Source organism: Babylonia areolata, chromosome 2, assembly GCF_041734735.1.
Source record: "Babylonia areolata isolate BAREFJ2019XMU chromosome 2, ASM4173473v1, whole genome shotgun sequence".
In the NCBI taxonomy this organism is placed as follows: Eukaryota; Metazoa; Mollusca; class Gastropoda; order Neogastropoda; family Buccinidae; genus Babylonia; species Babylonia areolata.
This window is the reverse complement of record NC_134877.1, coordinates 71,083,680-71,103,086: the sequence shown is the minus strand read 5'-3', so window position 1 is coordinate 71,103,086 and position 19,407 is coordinate 71,083,680. Positions and strand designations below refer to the sequence as shown.

The 19,407-nt window shown below is 43.6% G+C and overlaps 1 protein-coding gene across 2 annotated transcripts in view; it reads right to left on the bottom strand.

Annotated features, from left to right (window-relative positions):
• The window catches only part of LOC143276806 (sodium- and chloride-dependent glycine transporter 2-like), a 69,694-nt gene that overhangs the window by 39,610 nt on the left and 10,677 nt on the right, over positions 1 to 19,407 (bottom strand). Inside the window, exons 3-6 of one of the 2 annotated variants that reach the window (XM_076581458.1) lie at positions 16,954 to 17,195; positions 12,083 to 12,214; positions 9,177 to 9,443; positions 1,624 to 1,711 (exon numbers count right to left, since the gene is read on the bottom strand). In XM_076581458.1, the coding sequence (XP_076437573.1) occupies positions 1,624 to 1,711; positions 9,177 to 9,443; positions 12,083 to 12,214; positions 16,954 to 17,167 (701 nt within the window). In that variant the 5' untranslated portion in view covers positions 17,168 to 17,195. Of the gene's footprint in view, positions 1 to 1,623; positions 1,712 to 9,176; positions 9,444 to 11,369; positions 11,392 to 12,082; positions 12,215 to 16,953; positions 17,196 to 19,407 lie in introns of those variants that run through there. The other variant, XM_076581466.1, reaches the window with a different exon arrangement.

Genomic DNA, 19,407 nt, shown 5'->3' with positions numbered 1-19,407 from the left:
GCATGGCCAGCAGGGGCAGTGGACAACATGGGAAAATGCACTCCAAAGGAGCCTCAGCTGGAGCGACATGTGGAACATGGCCCCTCTGAGGATCAGCTTCATCCTAAGATCTGTGTACGACCTCCTTCCCTCGAATACAAACTTGGTGAAATGGGGGAAAGCAGATGACCTTGCATGCCCACTCTGCTATGGCAAACAAACAGTGGAACATGTCCTCAGGTCATGCAAAGCAGTGTTGAGCCAAGGACGGTACACATGGAGGCACAACCAAGTGCTTAAAGAAATTGCTCACGTGGTGAGCACTATCCAAGGAGCACCCACACCACCAGAAGTTCCAGTAGAGTTCTGCTCGGCAGAAGGCAATAAAGTCTGGCCAGGAACAGCATCCAAAGTTTCCAAAGCATGGAAACGTGGGCTGCTTGATGGTGCCGAAGACTGGGAATGCACAGTTGACCTACCAGAGGGGAAGAAACACCCGGATATCACCAGCAAGAGCGGCATGAGACCTGACGTAGTACTCCACTCCAAGGCCACGAAACAAGCGATTCTGATTGAACTCACTGTGCCATACGAAAGCAGAATGGAGGAAGCCCACATCTACAAGACCGAGAAGTATGCTGGCCTAGCCAGCAACCTGAGGGAATCTGGCTTCCAAGCCAAAGTCCTTGCCACAGAGATTGGTGCAAGAGGATTTGTGGGCGCATCTGCCCACAGCCTCATGAAACAGCTGTGGATTTCTGGCAGAGAGAGGACATGGGCTCTCAAGGCAATGGCAGAAGCAGCAGAAAAGAGCTCCAACTGGATCTGGTCGAGGAGGAATGAAAGTAAACTTCTTAAGGATTAAATTTTCCCTACTCAAACTAGGCGTACGATAGCTCAGTGGTTAAAACGTCTGCCAGAAAAGGTGACTCAGTCTTAAAGTGGCGACCCGCTGGAGGCGCGGGTTCGAACCTGCTGAGGATCAGGTAAACAGAAAAACAGAAAAGGCGGCAATACAAGGGCATCCAGGAGTCATGGCCTGGGTGCGGCCCGGCCCCCTTAGAGTGTAAGGAGTTCAGGGTCGAAACACTTGACTGAGGGGGGCTTCTTCTCTAAAGACCTTGTACTGTTCAACTCTCCCTAGAGTTTCTTATCACTACCTGGTGTTCGGTTGTGTGTGTGTGTGTGTGTGTGTGTGTGTGTGTCCGTGGTAAACTTTAACATTGCCATTTTCTCTGGAAATACTTTGTCTGCCGATACTAAATTTGGCTTAAACATAGTACGAAAAAAAAAAAATCACAGTCATACCAATAATAGGTTGTAAGTCTCCCGAATTTAGCCGTATTTCCGAATCATTAACAGTGTATTTCTTTGATGTTCATTCCGCATTCCGAAAACTGCTGTTGCCCCTTTGCAGCTGCCCGATTGTCTGGTGACATTACACCATAGACAGAGAGAGAGAGAGAGAGAGAGAGAGAGAGAGAGACAGACAGACAGAGACAGACAGACAGAAAGACAGAGAGAGAGACAGAGACAGACAGACAGGCAGAGGCAGAGACAGACAGACAGTCAGACAGACATGCTGAGAGACAGAGAGGGAGAGGGAGAGAGAGAGACAGACAGACAGACAGACAGACAACTCACTGCCAGAATTCCTCAGCCGCCGACACAGTCCTGGTGACGTTGATCACAGAGGATGAATTACCCTCCCCGGCTGTCCCGTTCAACAGTGCTGAAAGAATGCACAGTGCAGAGAGACACTGAGGGACAGTGTCTTCATCACAGTGACACACTGAGGGACAGTGTCTTCATCACAGTGACACACTGATGGACAGTGTCTTCATCACAGTGACACACTGAGGGACAGTGTCTACATCACAGTGACACACTGAGAGACAGTGTCTTCATCACAGTGACACACTGATGGACAGTGTCTTCATCACAGTGACACACTGATGGACAGTGTCTTCATCACAGTGACACACTGATGGACAGTGTCTTCATCACAGTGACACACTGAGGGACAGTGTCTACATCACAGTGACACACTGATGGACAGTGTCTTCATCACAGTGACACACTGATGGACAGTGTCTTCATCACAGTGACACACTGATGGACAGTGTCTTCATCACAGTGACACACTGATGGACAGTGTCTTCATAACAGTTACACACTGATGGACAGTGTCTACATCACAGTGACACACTGAGGGACAGTACATCACAGTGACACGCTGAGGGACAGTGCCTACATCACAGTGACACACTGTTGAACAGTACATCACAGTGACACGCTGAGGGACAGTGTCTTCATAACAGTGACACACTGATGGACAGTGTCTTCATAAGTTACACACTGATGGACAGTGTCTACATCACAGTGACACACTGATGGACAGTGCCTACATCACAGTGACACACTGAGGGACAGTACATCACAGTGACACACTGTTGACCAGTACATCACAATAATACACTGAGGGACAGTGTCTTCATCACAGTGACACACTGATGGACAGTACATCACAGTGACACACTGATGGACAGTACATCACAGTGACACACTTTATCACTGTGATACATTAATGCACAGTGTCTTCATCACAGTGACACACTGATGGACAGTACACAAGTGACACACTGATGGACAATACATCACCGTGACACACTGATGGACAGTGTCTTCATCACAGTGAAACACTAATGGACAGTGTCTTTATCACTGTGACATACTGATGCAAAGTGTCTTCATCACATTGACACACTGACGGAGAGTACATCACACTCACACAATGGACAATACATCACAGTGACACACCGAGGGACACTGTCTTTATGATAATGACACTCTGATGGACAGAACATCATTGTGACACACTGATGGACAGTGTTTTCATGATAGTGAACACTGATGGACAGAACATCGCACTGACACACTGAGGGACAGTGTGTTCATCACAGTGACACCTGAGGGATAGTGTCTTCATCACAGTGACACACTGATGACAGTGTCTTCATGATAGTGAACACTGATGGACAGAACATCACAGTGACACGCTGATGGACAGTGTCTTCATCACAGTGACAGATAGATGGACAGTGTCTTCATCAGTGACACACTGATGGACAGTACATCACAGTGACACGTTGAGGGACAGTACATCACAGTGACACCTTGATGGACAGTACATCACACTGATGGACAGTGTCTTCATCATGGTGACGCACTCATGGACAGTGCCTACATCACAGTGACACACTGATGGACAGTGCCTACATCACAGTGACACACTGATGGACAGTGCCTACATCACAGTGAGACACTGATGGACAGAATAGAATAGAAAAGAATAGAATAGATTTTATTGTCATGAAACCGTAAGGTTTATAAGACACAAGTGCAATGGTAAATGAATGAACGAATGAAAAACACACAATTAATCAATCAGTTAACGCGGTAAATTGCAGCAGCATTCATAAACAAATTTTCCCAATCTTGTTTGTATATATTCATCATCTGTTAGCATCACCTGACTGGGAATATGTCCTGTGTTATTCGAATTTTGAATATCCTTTAAAAATTGTTGCCGTAAGGTTTTATATTTAATACAATGATCAAGAAGATGGATTTCGTCTTCCAGGATGTTACACTTGTTGCACAATCTGTCTTCTTGTGGAATATTTAAGTATCTACCTTTCTCAATCTTTAGGTCATGCGCGCTTATTCTGAGTTTCGTTAAAGCTTGTCTGTGTTTTGTATCTGGTATATTTAAAAGATAGGCTTCAGTTTTGTACTCTGCTACAATCGTATTGTAAAATTTTAGCTTTAATGTTTTTTCTCTTTTATCTTTCCAGTATTTGATATATTCATTTTCTAATTTTTTATACACGACGTATTTCAGTCTATGTACGCTGAATGTGAATTGATTTTTCCAAATGTGATCAAGGCCTATAATTTCGAGTATCTTTTTAACAAAAATCAACCATGGGGAAGTTGTATTTTCTTGTTGGTACATGGACTTATATATTTTGTTGATGAGGGAAGTTTCTGGTAATTGAATAATGTGAATCCAATATATAATAATTTGGCACATTATCTTTAAACTTATTGGGAATCTGCCCAGTTCACCTAACACAGGAAGCACCATAGCTTTTTTGTGTACTCCAAGTAATTGCTTACAGAATTTAATGTGTAATTTTTCATGTGGAAACTTATTCGATAAGCAGTCGTCAAAAAGATGTGCTAAATCGAAAGAATCATCCGGTTTGACTTGGTAAGGTAACCATACCTCCGCCCCATAAATCGATATTGGCGTTATCAAAGTATCATATAGTTTAGATATGGTACCTGGATTGATGTTGATAGTTTTGAATGTTCTTCGTAAAGTATGCAATGCTTTGTTTGCTTGTTTAGTTAGGTGTTCCTGTGCTCTTATCAGACTTCCACTTTTGTGGAATATAATTCCTAAATATTTATTTTCTTCTGCTGTTTGTATTATATCTTCCCCACAGTAGAAATATATTGGTACTTTTGGGTCAGATCTTGTAAAGATTACCGCTTTCATTTTTTCTCTATTAATTTTTAATCCCCAACTATGGCAATATGTGTTCAAATTATGTAATTTTTGTTGTAATCCTTTTCTTGTTAAAGACAGAATAACCAGATCATCAGCATAAAGTAAACATGGTACATTGCTGGGTGAAACAGCATTGAATTTTGGAGAATCGTTACTTTCCATAGTTTTTACAATATCATCTATGAAAATATTAAATAAAGTTGGGTTTAGTGTATTGCCCTGTTGTACACCCTTCTGTACAGTTATTTCTGTGCTGAGACCTCCATATGAATTTATTTGAATTTTGGAATTATCATACATGTCTTTAATTATATCAAAGCATTCTCCAGTTATGCCCATTCTTTTCAACTTTAGGAACAGGGCATCGTGCCAAACATTATCAAAGGCTTTTTCAAAATGTACAAAACAACCGTATAATCTACCATTTTTTTACTTTTATTACTTCATTAATGATCTTTTTGAGAATGAAGATTTGATCAGTTGTTCTGTAGTGTTTCCGAAATCCAATTTGTTCCTTTGTTAGGCGTTCACCTTGTTCTAGGTACTCAGTTATTCGATTATTTAATATTGTGCAGAATACTTTTCCCAAGGTATTGGTTAATGTTATTCCCCGATAATTATTTGGATCTCCCGGGTTCCCATTTTTATACAATGGAATGTTTAAACCATTTTTCCAACATTCTGGATATATACCTTGAGTGAAAATAATGTTAAACATTTTTTGAATGATATTGATAGTTATTGGAAGACTTGTTTTGACCATTTCGTTTGTAATGCCGTCCAATCCTGGTGATGTATTATTTTTTTGATGCTTGCACGCTTTCTTGATTTCTCTGTTGATATTGTTAAGTTGATATTTGAAACCAGACTCTCAGATGTGAAATCCATATGGATGTATTCAACTGATATTTGCGTGTGGCATTCTCGCCTGCAGTTTGTAAACTTTTTAATGTTTTCCAAGCAGTGTTTGGATCTTTATAAAGGACGTCGCTGATTTTATTCGCAAGATCATTTGTGTACATTCTTTTCTTTCGTCTTAACAGTCTGTTATAGATCTTACGTTTGGAAAAATATTTTTTGCATAGGGATTTATTATATGGATGCCTATTTATGGCATTCAGTATTGATCTAAGATCTTTCCTGTGTTCATAACATTCACAATCAAACCATTTTTTAATGTTTTTTCTTTTGCGCTTACGAACGTTTGTTTTCTTCCTAAGACTTACATTAGCCGCAAATTTCATCATTTGTGTAAAATCATTAATAGTATTGTTTATTGCTAGTTTAGAAATACCGGTATCATTTTCAATATACGTATCTAATCTTTGTTCTATTTGAACAAGTTGGGTTTTTATCCATGGCATGTTGAAAGCTCTTAAATATTTCTCGTCTGAGAAGGCATCCCATAAGTATCGGTGTGTGACGTCGGGGTCGGCCCGCTATTGCGCGGCCCGCTATTGCGCGGGCCCGATATTGCGGGGGCCCGCTATTGCGCGGGCCCGATATTGCGGGGGCCCGCTATTGCGCGGGCCCGCTATTGCGCGACAGTGTAGACGCAGCCTGGGGAATACTGTACTGACAATAATATGCGATGCAGCCTAAGGTATAGGGCCGCCTAAGGTGTAGTAAACGTTGCAGCCTACGTACGATGCAGTAAGGCTGCAACGTATATTATACCTTAGGCGACACTGTCGTTTTATACTTTAGGCTGCTAATCTTCATGGCAAAGACAATGCATATTTTTAAACAATAAAGGGAAATAAAGAGGTGTCACAGTTTTTTTATTCCACAAAATCACTTTTGCAATCCCAACATTCAAAGCATCGAGCTCAAAAACACTACCTTATAAACAAATCTCAGGTGGTCATAATATGATACCAACAAATAAACTGACTAAGAAAATGTTGATATTGCATTCATTCGAATCTTGAAAATAAATTCAGAACATAACACGGCATCCTGAAATCATCTTTCGTCTTCTCAACTTATCAATAAAAAAAATAACGAAAGTAACTTGGAAGAACAAAATTAATACATGAGGAAATGCCAGTCATTTTTCGCATTTTCTGAAAACCTGGACAAAATGAAACCAAGAACACCTGTTCTCTGTCTTATTATGAAAATAAAATAAAAATCATATTAAATTTTAAAAAAAACAGCTTAATTCGTAAACTAAGATTAAAACCTTAAATTTACCTTATTTAATAAAGCAACCAAGACAAAGAGCTTGTTATTAAAACAAAAAATAATCTTTTGTGCAGCAAATACGAAAAATGTCGGTTTTATCCTTGATATTTATTTTGTTATGCAGCCTTTAGCATTACGCTCTCTATACTTCAACAAACAAAGAAAAAGAAAACCCATTGTGCTTCTTGATTTCTAATCACATCTTGGGCAAATGTATCACATTCTTTATACTCACACTTTATATGATCAGGTACACACATAGAAGTATATTAAGAACTAAAATCAACATGAAAAATGTCAACATAATGGATGCTTTAACGCGTCACTAAAGCGATTCCACCAATAATAACCTTGACATAACTGTTTATTACAAAGCGCAGTACACTGCAATCATTTTGAAATGAAAACGTTGTCCATTGCAATAAATGCAATACTTTTTATTCATACTGGATTTAGTCTTCAGCATTGAAGGTTGAACTGGTTTGTGCGGATGGAGGCTGTGCAGGCCGGATACCGCCAGCACCTCCAGTTAAACGCATGTGCTGTGTTTCTCTTTTTATGATATTTATACTCATCGACAACAAGGACTTACCTCTTTTGCGTCTGCCCTCGATCAAACGTGCTACCATGTTGAATGAAAAAGTGCAAGTACAACATAAAGTAGATTTTCCAAGAGAAAGTGCAAGTACAACAAAGTAAATTTTCCAAGAAATCATACCCCCCCTCGCCCCCCTCCCCCCCACGGAACGGCTGGTAGGCCCAGAGAGCTTACAGTGAGACGTGTGCAAGTTATGCAAGTTCAAACCCCGCTGCCGCCCTAAATCAAACTGCCCTTTTGCTTCCCACCGAACTCGGACCCACGGGATTTTTAATTGGCAGGCGAACGTCTAACTCATCCTGCCACCTTCCTCCTTGCATCACCTTGGCAACTTTTCCGCTTCTTCGTTCGCGCAATAGCGGGCCCCCGCAATATCGGGCCCGTGACGTCTTCAGCTTTAAATGTTTCTTTTCGTGACGTTTTAACTGATACTGAATTCCTTTCTGATTTTGTCGAAAATCCAGTTACGAAAAAACTTAATTCCATCGGACAGTGATCTGAAAAAGATTTAAGGGGATGAGCTTTCATATGTAAGATGTCTTTTTTCATGGTGGTAGAACAAATAAAATAATCAACAACACTACAGCCATTTGGACTATAGCATGTAAAGTGTCCATCTAAATCACCCAGTGTTCTTCCATTGAGGATACACAAATTATTGTCAATGCATATGGACGCCAGTCTTCGACCAGCTTTTTGTACATAGCCATCCATTGAATTTCTGTTATATATCAAATCACAATGATCATTATAAGGTAAGTTACATCTGTTGTTTTCATGTTCCATTTGAACGAAATCTGGTATCCCAGCTGTTCGTGCATTGAAATCTCCACAAAGTATGATGTTTCCCATTTCGTTGATTTCTTCGACGTTTTCTTCTAACTTATCCCAGATGTCCGTGGTATTATCTTTTCCAAAAGAGGATGTTTCTGGAGGGATGTAGACACATCCCACAAAAGTGTCGTCGTTGCCATTGGTGCTTGGTATCTTTATCCACACAATGTCGCTGTTACTGCTTGGCAGTATTTTGATGTTCTTTCTTAAATCTTCTTTAATGTAAATTGATATCTCCCCTGATGAACTTACTGCTTTTTTACGTTTTTGACGTACATAATGAATCCAGGTGCAAAATTTGGAATGAAGATGTTACTTGCAGTGTCCTTATCTAGATGGGTTTCTTGTAAAAAGATAATATCATATTTACTGAAGTGTTTTATTACCCAATCATGTGCTAATTTACTTGTGGTAAGTCCATCTATTGTCTCTTTGTACCCTTTGAGGTTCCAAGTCCTGTCACATCACACATCACATCACATCACATATCACATCACACATCACAATGTCTACATCAAAGTGACTGAGGAATAGTACATCACAGTGACACACTGATGGACAGTACATCACTGTTACTTAGGGACAGTATAGCACAGAGACTTTCCCCTCCCCCCGCCCCGTCATCTACCCCCCCCCCCCCCTCATCAACACCCCCCCCTGGCCCCCCCCCCACCCCCGCAGCCCTACCTGTGGAAAGCTTCCCCCCCCCACCCCCGCAGCCCTACCTGTGGAAAGCTCCCCCCCCGCCACACCCGCAGCCCTACCTGTGGAAAGCTTCCCCCCCCCACACACCCGCAGCCCTACCTGTGGAAAGCTTCCCCCCCCCACACCCGCAGCCCTACCTGTGGAAAGCTTCCCCCCCCCACCCACCCGCAGCCCTACCTGTGGAAAGCTTCCCCCCCCCCACACCCGCAGCCCTACCTGTGGAAAGCTTCCCCCCCCCCACACCCGCAGCCCTACCTGTGGAAAGCTCCCCCCCCCACACACCCGCAGCCCTACCTGTGGAAAGCTTCCCCAGACCCACAGAGGGGTCAGACACATTTCCAAAGGCTGTGCCATTGGCGGGGTGGGTGTGGTTGTGTGGGTGTGGGTGTGGGGTGGGTGTGGCGGAGAGGGCACAGAGGGGCGTGTTCCACCAGCCGTCACAGCGTGCCCAGGGCAGCACGGCGCGGAATGACGACACCAGGTAGTACAGCGTGCAGGACATCACCAGGTTGCTGTACCAGAAGTACAGGAAGGACACGATGCTCATGGCTACACCAAGTCCTGTCACATCACACATCACACATCACATCACATCACATCACACATCACATCACACATCACATCACACACATCACACACATCACATCACACATCACATCACACACATCACACATCACATCACACACAGCACACATCACATCACTCACATCACACACATCACACCACACAAATCACACATCACATCACATATCACATCACACACATCACATCACAGACATCACACCACACATCACACATATCACACACATCACATCACACATCACATCACACATCACACGTCACGCATCACACACATCACACATCAAATATCACACATCACACACATCACACATCACTTCACATCACATATCACACACATCACACATGTCACACACATCACATAAATCACACATCACATACATCACACATCACACACATCGCACATCACATAAATCACACACCATCACACACACCATGACACACATCAGACATCACATACATCACACATCACACGTAACACTCCATCACAGACCATCACAAACAGCATCACACACATTACACACATTACACACCATCACACACATCACACACCATTACATACACCATCACACACCATCAAACACCATCACACACATCATCACACACCATTACACACAGCATCACACACATCATCACACATCACACACACCATCAAACACCACCACACACACCATCACACACCATCACACACTATCATACACCATCACACACTATCATACACCATCACACACACCATCACACACCATCTAACACCATCACACACATCATCACACACCATCACACACCATCACACACCATCACACACCATCACACACTATCATACACCATCACACACACCATCACACACCATCTAACACCATCACACACATCATCACACACCATCAAACACCATCACACACCATCAAACACCATCACACACACCATCACACACCATCAAACACATCATCACACACCATCAAACACACCATCACACACCATCGCACAAATCACACATATCACACACCATCACACACACCACAGACTATCACACACATCGAACACCATCATACTCCATCACACACCATCCCACACACCATTACACACCAAAAAACCATCACACACCATCACACAAATCACACACACCACAGACTATCACACACATCGAACACCATCATACTCCATCACACACCAAAAAACCATCACACACCATCACACACCATCACACACCATCACACACACCATTACACACCAAAAAACCATCACACACCATCACAAACACCATCACACACCATTACACACCATCACACACACCATTACACACCAAAAAACCATCACACACCATCACAAACACTATCACACACCATTACACACCATCACACACACCATTACACACCAAAAAACCATCACACACCATCACAAACACCATCACACACCATTACACACCATCACACACACCATTACACACCAAAAAACCATCACACACCATCACAAACACTATCACACACCATCACAAACACTATCACACACCATCACAAACACCATCACACACCATCACAAACACCATCACACACCATCACACACCATCACACACCATCACACACACCATTACACACCAAAAAACCATCACACACCATCACAAACACCATCACACACCATCACAACACCATTACACACCACCACACACATCACATACATCACACACACACACACCATCACACATCAAATACACCATCACACACATCACGCACCATCACACACACACACACACACACACACACACACACACACACACACACACACACACACACACACACACACACACACACACACACACACACACACACACACACACACCACCCCAGCCCACACCTAACCCGCAGCCAGCAGTCGTGGAAACCTGTGTGGACGGGGCAGAATCCCCAGACCCACCTTTCAGGACGGGGCAGAATCCCCAGACCCACCTTTCAGGACGGGGCAGAATCCTCAGACCCACCTTTCAGGATGGGGCAGAATCCCCAGACCCACCTTTCAGGACGGGGCAGAATCCTCAGACCCACCTTTCAGGACGGGGCAGAATCCCCAGACCCACCTTTCAGGACGGGGTAGAATCCCCAGACCCAAACTTACAGAATCCCCAGACCCACCTTTCAGGACGGGGTAGAATCACCAGACCCACCTTTCAGAATCCCCAGACCCAAACTTACAGAATCCCCAGACCCACCTTTCAGGACGGGGCAGAATCCCCAGACCCACCTTTCAGGATGGGGCAGAATCCCCACACCCACCTTTCAGAATCCCCACACCCACCTTTCAGAATCCCCAGACCCAAACTTACAGAATCCCCAGACCCACCTTTCAGGACGGGGCAGAATCCCCACACCCACCTTTCAGAATCCCCAGACCCACCTTTCAGGACGGGGCAGAATCCCCACACCCACCTTTCAGAATCCCCAGACCCACCTTTCAGGACGGGGTAGAATCACCAGACCCACCTTTCAGAATCCCCAGACCCACCTTTCAGGACGGGGCAGAATCCCCAGACCCACCTTTCAGGACGGGGCAGAATCCCCAGACCCACCTTTCAGGACGGGGCAGAATCCTCAGACCCACCTTTCAGGACGGGGCAGAATCCCCAGACCCACCTTTCAGGATGGGGCAGAATCCCCAGACGTGCAGCGGACTCCTGGCGGTGAACTGACCCAGCACGGCCTCCAGGAAGTAGAGCGGGATGCCCACCAGCAGCACTGACAGGATGAAGGGGATCAGGAACGCTCCTGTGGCCACACACACACACACACACCAGATTGTCAGTATATCAACAAATTGTTTGTTTCTTTGTACAAGAAGTATATATATATATATATATATATATATATATATATATATTCTTTTTTGATGTTGACAATGACAATTTTTTAGTCCATTCAGCGCTATAAAGACATTCTAACAAAGCGGCGAGAAGGAACACAAATTAGTTCTGTTCATGGCGAGGTGAACATCGTATACTTCAGGTTAGCGCTCTTTGTCCTCACCGAGCAGTCCGCTTTTCCCCAAACCTCCGTCCGCTCTTGCCAAGACAGTTTTTGGTGTTGTTTATCAGTGCCTGAAGTCTTTGACTATAAGCCTTTATTTTACATCAAGGACCGCAGGTACGTTGTTATGCAAAGGCTCAGACTGCCCACTATGGGACACAGGTGGATGTGAGGTACTCAGTGAATTCATTTCTAAGTTTCACACAGACAAAAACGTTGAAAAACTATCAGAATGCCTCAGTCAAACTCCGGTGACTTTCATCAGTGCTCTCCCTGGATTAGCGCCCACACCGCCCAGCACCATGGACCTGTCAGTTATGACAGAAACATCAGCGTCCCCTGTCTTGTTGTGATTATCAAGTCTTTTTTTTTTTTTTTTTTTTTTTGGATGGAGACACATGTGATTAAGTTCGGACCATTCAGTCAATTGATACTTTCCTGAAGAGACGAATATACATTACTTAATATAGAAATACTGACATGCACAGTGGTATCATCAGCAAACAATTCACACGGTAATTGACAATAATGCAGATTCGGATCTGTTAATAATAATAATAATAATGGATACTTATATAGCACACTATCCAGAAATGTGCTCTAGGTGCTTTAGCTGATACAAGTTGTTTTCTGTCAGAGAGAAAGGGTGAAATGAGATCGAAAGTGTGGAGAGATAAACCATATATCTTTAATTTACGAAAAAGCAGAGAATGATCAATAACATCAAAAGTCTTAGCAAAATCAACAAAAAGAGCTCCAGTAATTTCATTATTATTTATGTTGGTGAGCCACTGATCTGCTAAATTTGTTAATGTGGTGTGACATGAGTGATACGCTCTAAATCAAGGCTGGTTTGGATGAAACAGTTTAAAAATAATGAAAGTGATGCAGAATGTGTTTATTAATGTGGTATTCCAAAGGTTTAGATAGAAGTGACAAAACAGAGATTGGTCGATAGTCTGAAGGTTCACAACGATCGCCATTCTTGAAAACAGGAATGACTTTAGCAATTTTAAGCGATTTGGGAATTTGGTTTTTTGTAATACATGAATTATATACGTATGTAAGGCATTCTGCAATACCAGGGGCTGAAAATGTTAATATTTTCCCGTCTGTGCCGTCGAGACCTCTGGTACCCTTTTGTTTTAAATGGATGAGAGCATTATAGACTTCACAGACACATATTAAAAGGATATCTAAAGTAGATGGACACATATTAAAGGGATATCTAAAGTAGATGAAATATTTCTATTTTTGCAAAATTGAGTCAGAGCTTCTAGGGGTTTAAGTTTGATTTGTCTGATTTAATTACATTGCAGAAGTGTGTGTTGAGGTTATCAATAGATATGTCTGAAAGTGATGCATTTTGTGTGGTTATATGTTTATTACTTAGCTGGTTTATGGCTTTCCAAATAGATTTGCTGTCAGAATTGGATTTGATTAACTGTTGGAAATATTTTTTTTCTTCTGACGTATACTGATCACTGTACGCGATCAGAGGATAGTTGCGAGACCCAAACTGTGTGTCATATTCAATGTGGCATCTTCACTAATGCCTTCTGATTACAGAGCTCTGGATATTCTTCCACTAACAACTAAACTTAAATATATTAAGGCTCTATTCTTCCACTAACAACTAAACTTAAATATAATAAGGCTCTATTTATGTTTGAAATTATGTCTGGTTTTACTCCCCCTTCTCTTCAAAATAGATTTGTTATTTATACTCAACGTCATGTACACAAGATTTCTGTACCGCTTCCAAGAATTGATCTATTTAAGTCCAGTCTCTTTTACTCAGGAGGGTGCTTATGGAATGACATGTTAACTTGTAGAAAAGTGAACACAGTTCAAAGCGTCTCAGTTTTAAAAACGCATATCGTGCATATCTCATGGAAAGTCTACAAACATGCTCCACGCTATTATGATAACATAAACCACAATTTCATCGATTATTAACAATCAAAGCGTTTATGCCTCTTTGTCTATCTGTCTCTGCTTCTGTCAGGTCTACCTGTTTATGCCTCTTTGTCTATCTGTCTCTGCTTCTGTCAGGTCTACCTGTTTATGCCTCTTTGTCTATCTCTGCTTCTGTCAGGTCTACCTGTTTATGCCTCTTTGTCTATCTGTCTCTGCTTCTGTCAGGTCTACCTGTTTATGCCTCTTTGTCTATCTGTCTCTGCTTCTGTCAGGTCTACCTGTTTATGCCTCTTTGTCTATCTGTCTCTGCTTCTGTCAGGTCTACCTGTTTATGCCTCTTTGTCTATCTGTCTCTGCTTCTGTCAGGCCTGCCTGTCTCTCTTTTCTTCACTCAGTCTGTCTTTCTCTTCTTCTTCTTTTCTTCTTCTGCCTTCCTTCGTCCTGACTCTCTGTCTCCTCCACAAATGTATTATTTGCACAGGGGATTTTGTTTTCTTCTTTTTTGTGTGTGAAGCATTCGCTGTTGTGCATGCTCTTATCTTGCTTTTCCTACCCCCAGAGGGCCGGATGTAAAAAGCAATTATGCTTATTCCCTTACCCTCGTGAATTTTTTTTTTTCGTTCGTTTGTTCGACCCCTCTCTCTTTTAGATCAACGGCAGATGTGTAAGTCGGCCAAAATGCTAATGTCTTCACCGTTGGAAAATAAAGATTCATTCATTCATTCATTCATTCATTCATTCTCTCTCTCTCTCTCTCTCTGTATGTGTGTGTACACACGCGTACTTGTTCTTATATTTGTGTGTGTGTGTGCTTATTTGTGTCTGGCATGTCTGGCATGTCTCACTTGAATGCATGCATACTATGTGCCAAGAACTTTGCCACGCCATTCCAACGCCACGAGCTCTTTGTCCAGGAGGCGTGGGGTCTGCAGTATTGACAGCATCACGAAGAGGATTTATCGACAGGAAGGACGTGTTCAGTGAACGAGAGGATGCGGGCAGGTGAATGAAAGAATGGATTTGGAGAATACTGCAAAACTCGGTGCCAAGCAACAGAGAGGATGGAGGGGTGTGTGTGTGGGGGGGGGGGGGTGCATACCTGTACAATAGGGTCTATGTTTTCTGCCATTCATGCCTGTCACAATGGCGTTCATGTTTTCTCCCATTCATGCCTTTCACTATGTGTTTTTTATATGAATGGCCCGTGTGTGTTTCCATAGCCCATGGAATACTGACATGGATTGTGGTATCATTGACGTGTGGATTCTTCTCAATTTGTACACAGACAGAGGTGATAAGACATAGCCAGGTGTGTGTCCAATACATGGTGATCGGGTACATTGGACCACCTTCAGCTTCCACTCGGAGGGAGGGGAACCCAGGACCTCACAGATCGCGAAAAGGAAACCAGGCAGTGGCCCCTGTCCACACTCTGTCTGCTTTCAGCGATTGTAGGACTGCTCCTCCTTGGCTTGTTTCAAAGGGCACGTTTATGAAAAAAACAACAACAAAAAACCACCACCACCAACAACAAAATCTACTTTGGAACGTCCTATCTCTCTTTATGTGTATGCGCGTACCCTCCCCTTCCCCCACCCCCACAGAGATGTACAGGCACGTGAAATACTACAGCAGGACACACACTATGAGACACAGTGAACCACAGAGATTACAGGCATGTGAAATACTACAGCAGGACACACACTATGACAGTGAACCACAGAGATTACAGGCACGTGAAATACTACAGCAGGACACACTATGACAGTAAACCACAGAGATTACAGGCACGTGAAATACTACAGCAGGACAAACAATGAGACACAGTGAACCACAGAGATTACAGGCACGTGAAATACTACAGCAGGACACACACTATGACACAGTAAACCACAGAGATTACAGGCACGTGAAATACTACAGCAGGATACACACTATGAGACAGTGAACCACAGAGATTACAGGCACGTGAAATACTACAGCAGGACACACACTATGACACAGTAAACCACAGAGATTACAGGCACGTGAAATACTACAGCAGGACACACACTATGACAGTGAACCACAGAGATTACAGGCACGTGAAATACTACAGCAGGACACACACTATGACACAGTGAACCACAGAGATTACAGGCACGTGAAATACTACAGCAGGACACACACTATGAGACACAGTGAACCACAGAGATTACAGGCACGTGAAATACTACAGCAGGACACACTATGAGACAGTGAACCACAGAGATTACAGGCACGTGAAATACTACAGCAGGACACACACTATGAGACACAGTGAACCACAGAGATTACAGGCACGTGAAATACTACAGCAGGACACACTATGAGACAGTGAACCACAGAGATTACAGGCACGTGAAATACTACAGCAGGACAAACAATGAGACACAGTGAACCACAGATTACAGGCACGTGAAATACTACAGCAGGACACACTATGACACAGTAAACCACAGATTACAGGCACGTGAAATACTACAGCAGGACACACTATGACACAGTGAACCACAGAGAACCACGGCCAGCCACTCGCCTACCTCCCCCGTTCTTCTCACACAGGTAGGGGAAGCGCCAGATGTTTCCGATGCCCACAGACATGCCCAGTGCCGACAGGATGTACTCCACCTTGTTGCCCCACACGTGTCTCTCCAGCACGTCATCTTCCTCCTTTGACGTCACTTCCTCTTCCGGTTTCTGGCCCAGGAGACCAGTGACGGCGCTGGCGTGTCCGTCCTTGCGGTGTGCCGGCATGGCGACGGCAGGCTGCCCTTGTGATGAGCTTAAATAGATTTAAAAAAAAAAGTCATCAACATCTTTGCTCCTCCAGTTATTTTGTCTATCGTCTTTTGTCCTGTTCAATGACTGATTATACTGTTCCGTGAGTGCAATAAAACCTTTTCTTTTCCCAGGAACCAGCATTCCAAACCGTGACCGACATATAGGAAACTGGTTCATTTTCGCTTTGCTTGATTATTACCCCTTTCTAGTCCCCTCCCCTCCAAGACAGAGAGAGAGAGAGAGAGAGAGAGAGAGAGAGAGAGAGAGAGAGACAGACAGACAGACAGACAGACAGACAGACAGACAGAGACAGAGAGATGCATATGAATGCGTATTGCAAACAAACATGAAAAGGACATTTTTAAGTAAGAATTATTGTAACATAATTTTTTTCTCTGAATTCTACTATCTTTAGAACTTCTTTAGAAGTTTGACATTCCAGTTGGAGTTTCAGGTTGATTGGAACGCACGCACACACACACACACACACACACACACACACACACACACACACAGAGTATTCTTATAATCCAGACACGTCAAACTAAGTGTTCAGAGTCTGTTTAAGTGAACTGAACCAAACTCCAATGAAGGAAAAATCCGAACATATGCCGGACGTCAGTGGACGTCTTATAGGCACTCTACTGGTCAACTGACCGTTATCTGTTGTCCACGTTCATTGACCGTAGCCTATATCACAAACATACACATCGCGGAAACACGGAGCCAGGGAAACTTAAACTCGGAGGAACTAAAACCTGGGGGAACTTAAACCCGGGGGAAATTCAACTCAAGCCTTTCAAATGTTTGTCATGTTCATTTTGGCAATTTCTCAGAAACTACTGGATGAATCTTTGGACTTGTGCTTCGTGCACAGTGTCATGTTTCGTCGTTGATTTCTGGGAGCTCTATATGAAGTGTTTCCTTAATTTGACTTTGGACGATGTTTTCAAAGACTGTCTCCTGATTATTACTGTCTGTGATCTTGTGCATCCTCTTTTGTCTTAACGACTGATCAAACAGTGACACGAGTCCAATATATACAAACTTTCTCCCAGTAATCAGCTTCCCCAAACCTCACAGACAAATATCAAACTGTTCAATTTTCGCCTGGTTGTTACATTCCTTCTACCCCTCCCCTCCCCCCATCCCCCGCCCCTCCACCACATCCCAGAATTGAAGAGAAGTTTCACGCTGTAAACTACTTCATTGTGCATATAGGTCTGCCGCACCCGACAAGCAGCCACCCGGTGAAACCTGTGCTGGCAGGAGAGAAAGGGTCAACCAGTTGTCGCTACAATATGTCTCTGTGCTGACAGGAGAGAAAGGGTCAACCAGTTGTCGCTACAATATGTCTCTGTTTCTGACAGGAGAGAAAGGGTCAACCAGATGTCGCTACAATGTCTCTGTTTCTGGCAGGAGAGAAAGGGTCAACCAGTTGTCGCTACAATGTCTCTGTGCTGACAGGAGAGAAAGGGTCAACCAGTTGTCGCTACAATGTCTCTGTGCTGACAGGAGAGAAAGGGTCAACCAGATGTCGCTACAATATGTCTCTGTGCTGACAGGAGAGAAAGGGTCAACCAGTTGTCGCTACAATGTCTCTGTGCTGACAGGAGAGAAAGGGTCAACCAGTTGTCGCTACAATGTCTCTGTGCTGACAGGAGAGAAAGGGTCAACCAGTTGTCGCTACAATATGTCTCTGTGCTGACAGGAGAGAAAGGGTCAACCAGTTGTCGCTACAATATGTCTCTGTGCTGACAGGAGAGAAAGGGTCAACCAGTTGTCGCTACAATATGTCTCTGTGCTGACAGGAGAGAAAGGGTCAACCAGTTGTCCCTACAATGTCTCTGTGCTGACAGGAGAGAAAGGGTCAACCAGTTGTCCCTACAATATGTCTCTGTGCTGGCAGGAGAGAAAGGGTCAACCAGTTGTCGCTACAATATGTCTCTTTCCACTTAATTTTGCTGTGCGTTGCACGTGCAATGAGTGCGCAGCAAAGGTTTTGATTGGACGGTGAGCATACTGGACGTGTGAGTGAAGCTGGATGGAGTTTTCTTGGCACACCCACACACAGCAACAGATCACTCCCATCCTGGCACTGAGAGAGGAGAGGTTCTCTGCCTCACAACCCCTGGTTACGGGTTCGTTCCCGTATTTCGGCAATATCTCGTGTTGCACCACTGTGGTCACACACCTGCTGACCAGTGTCCAAG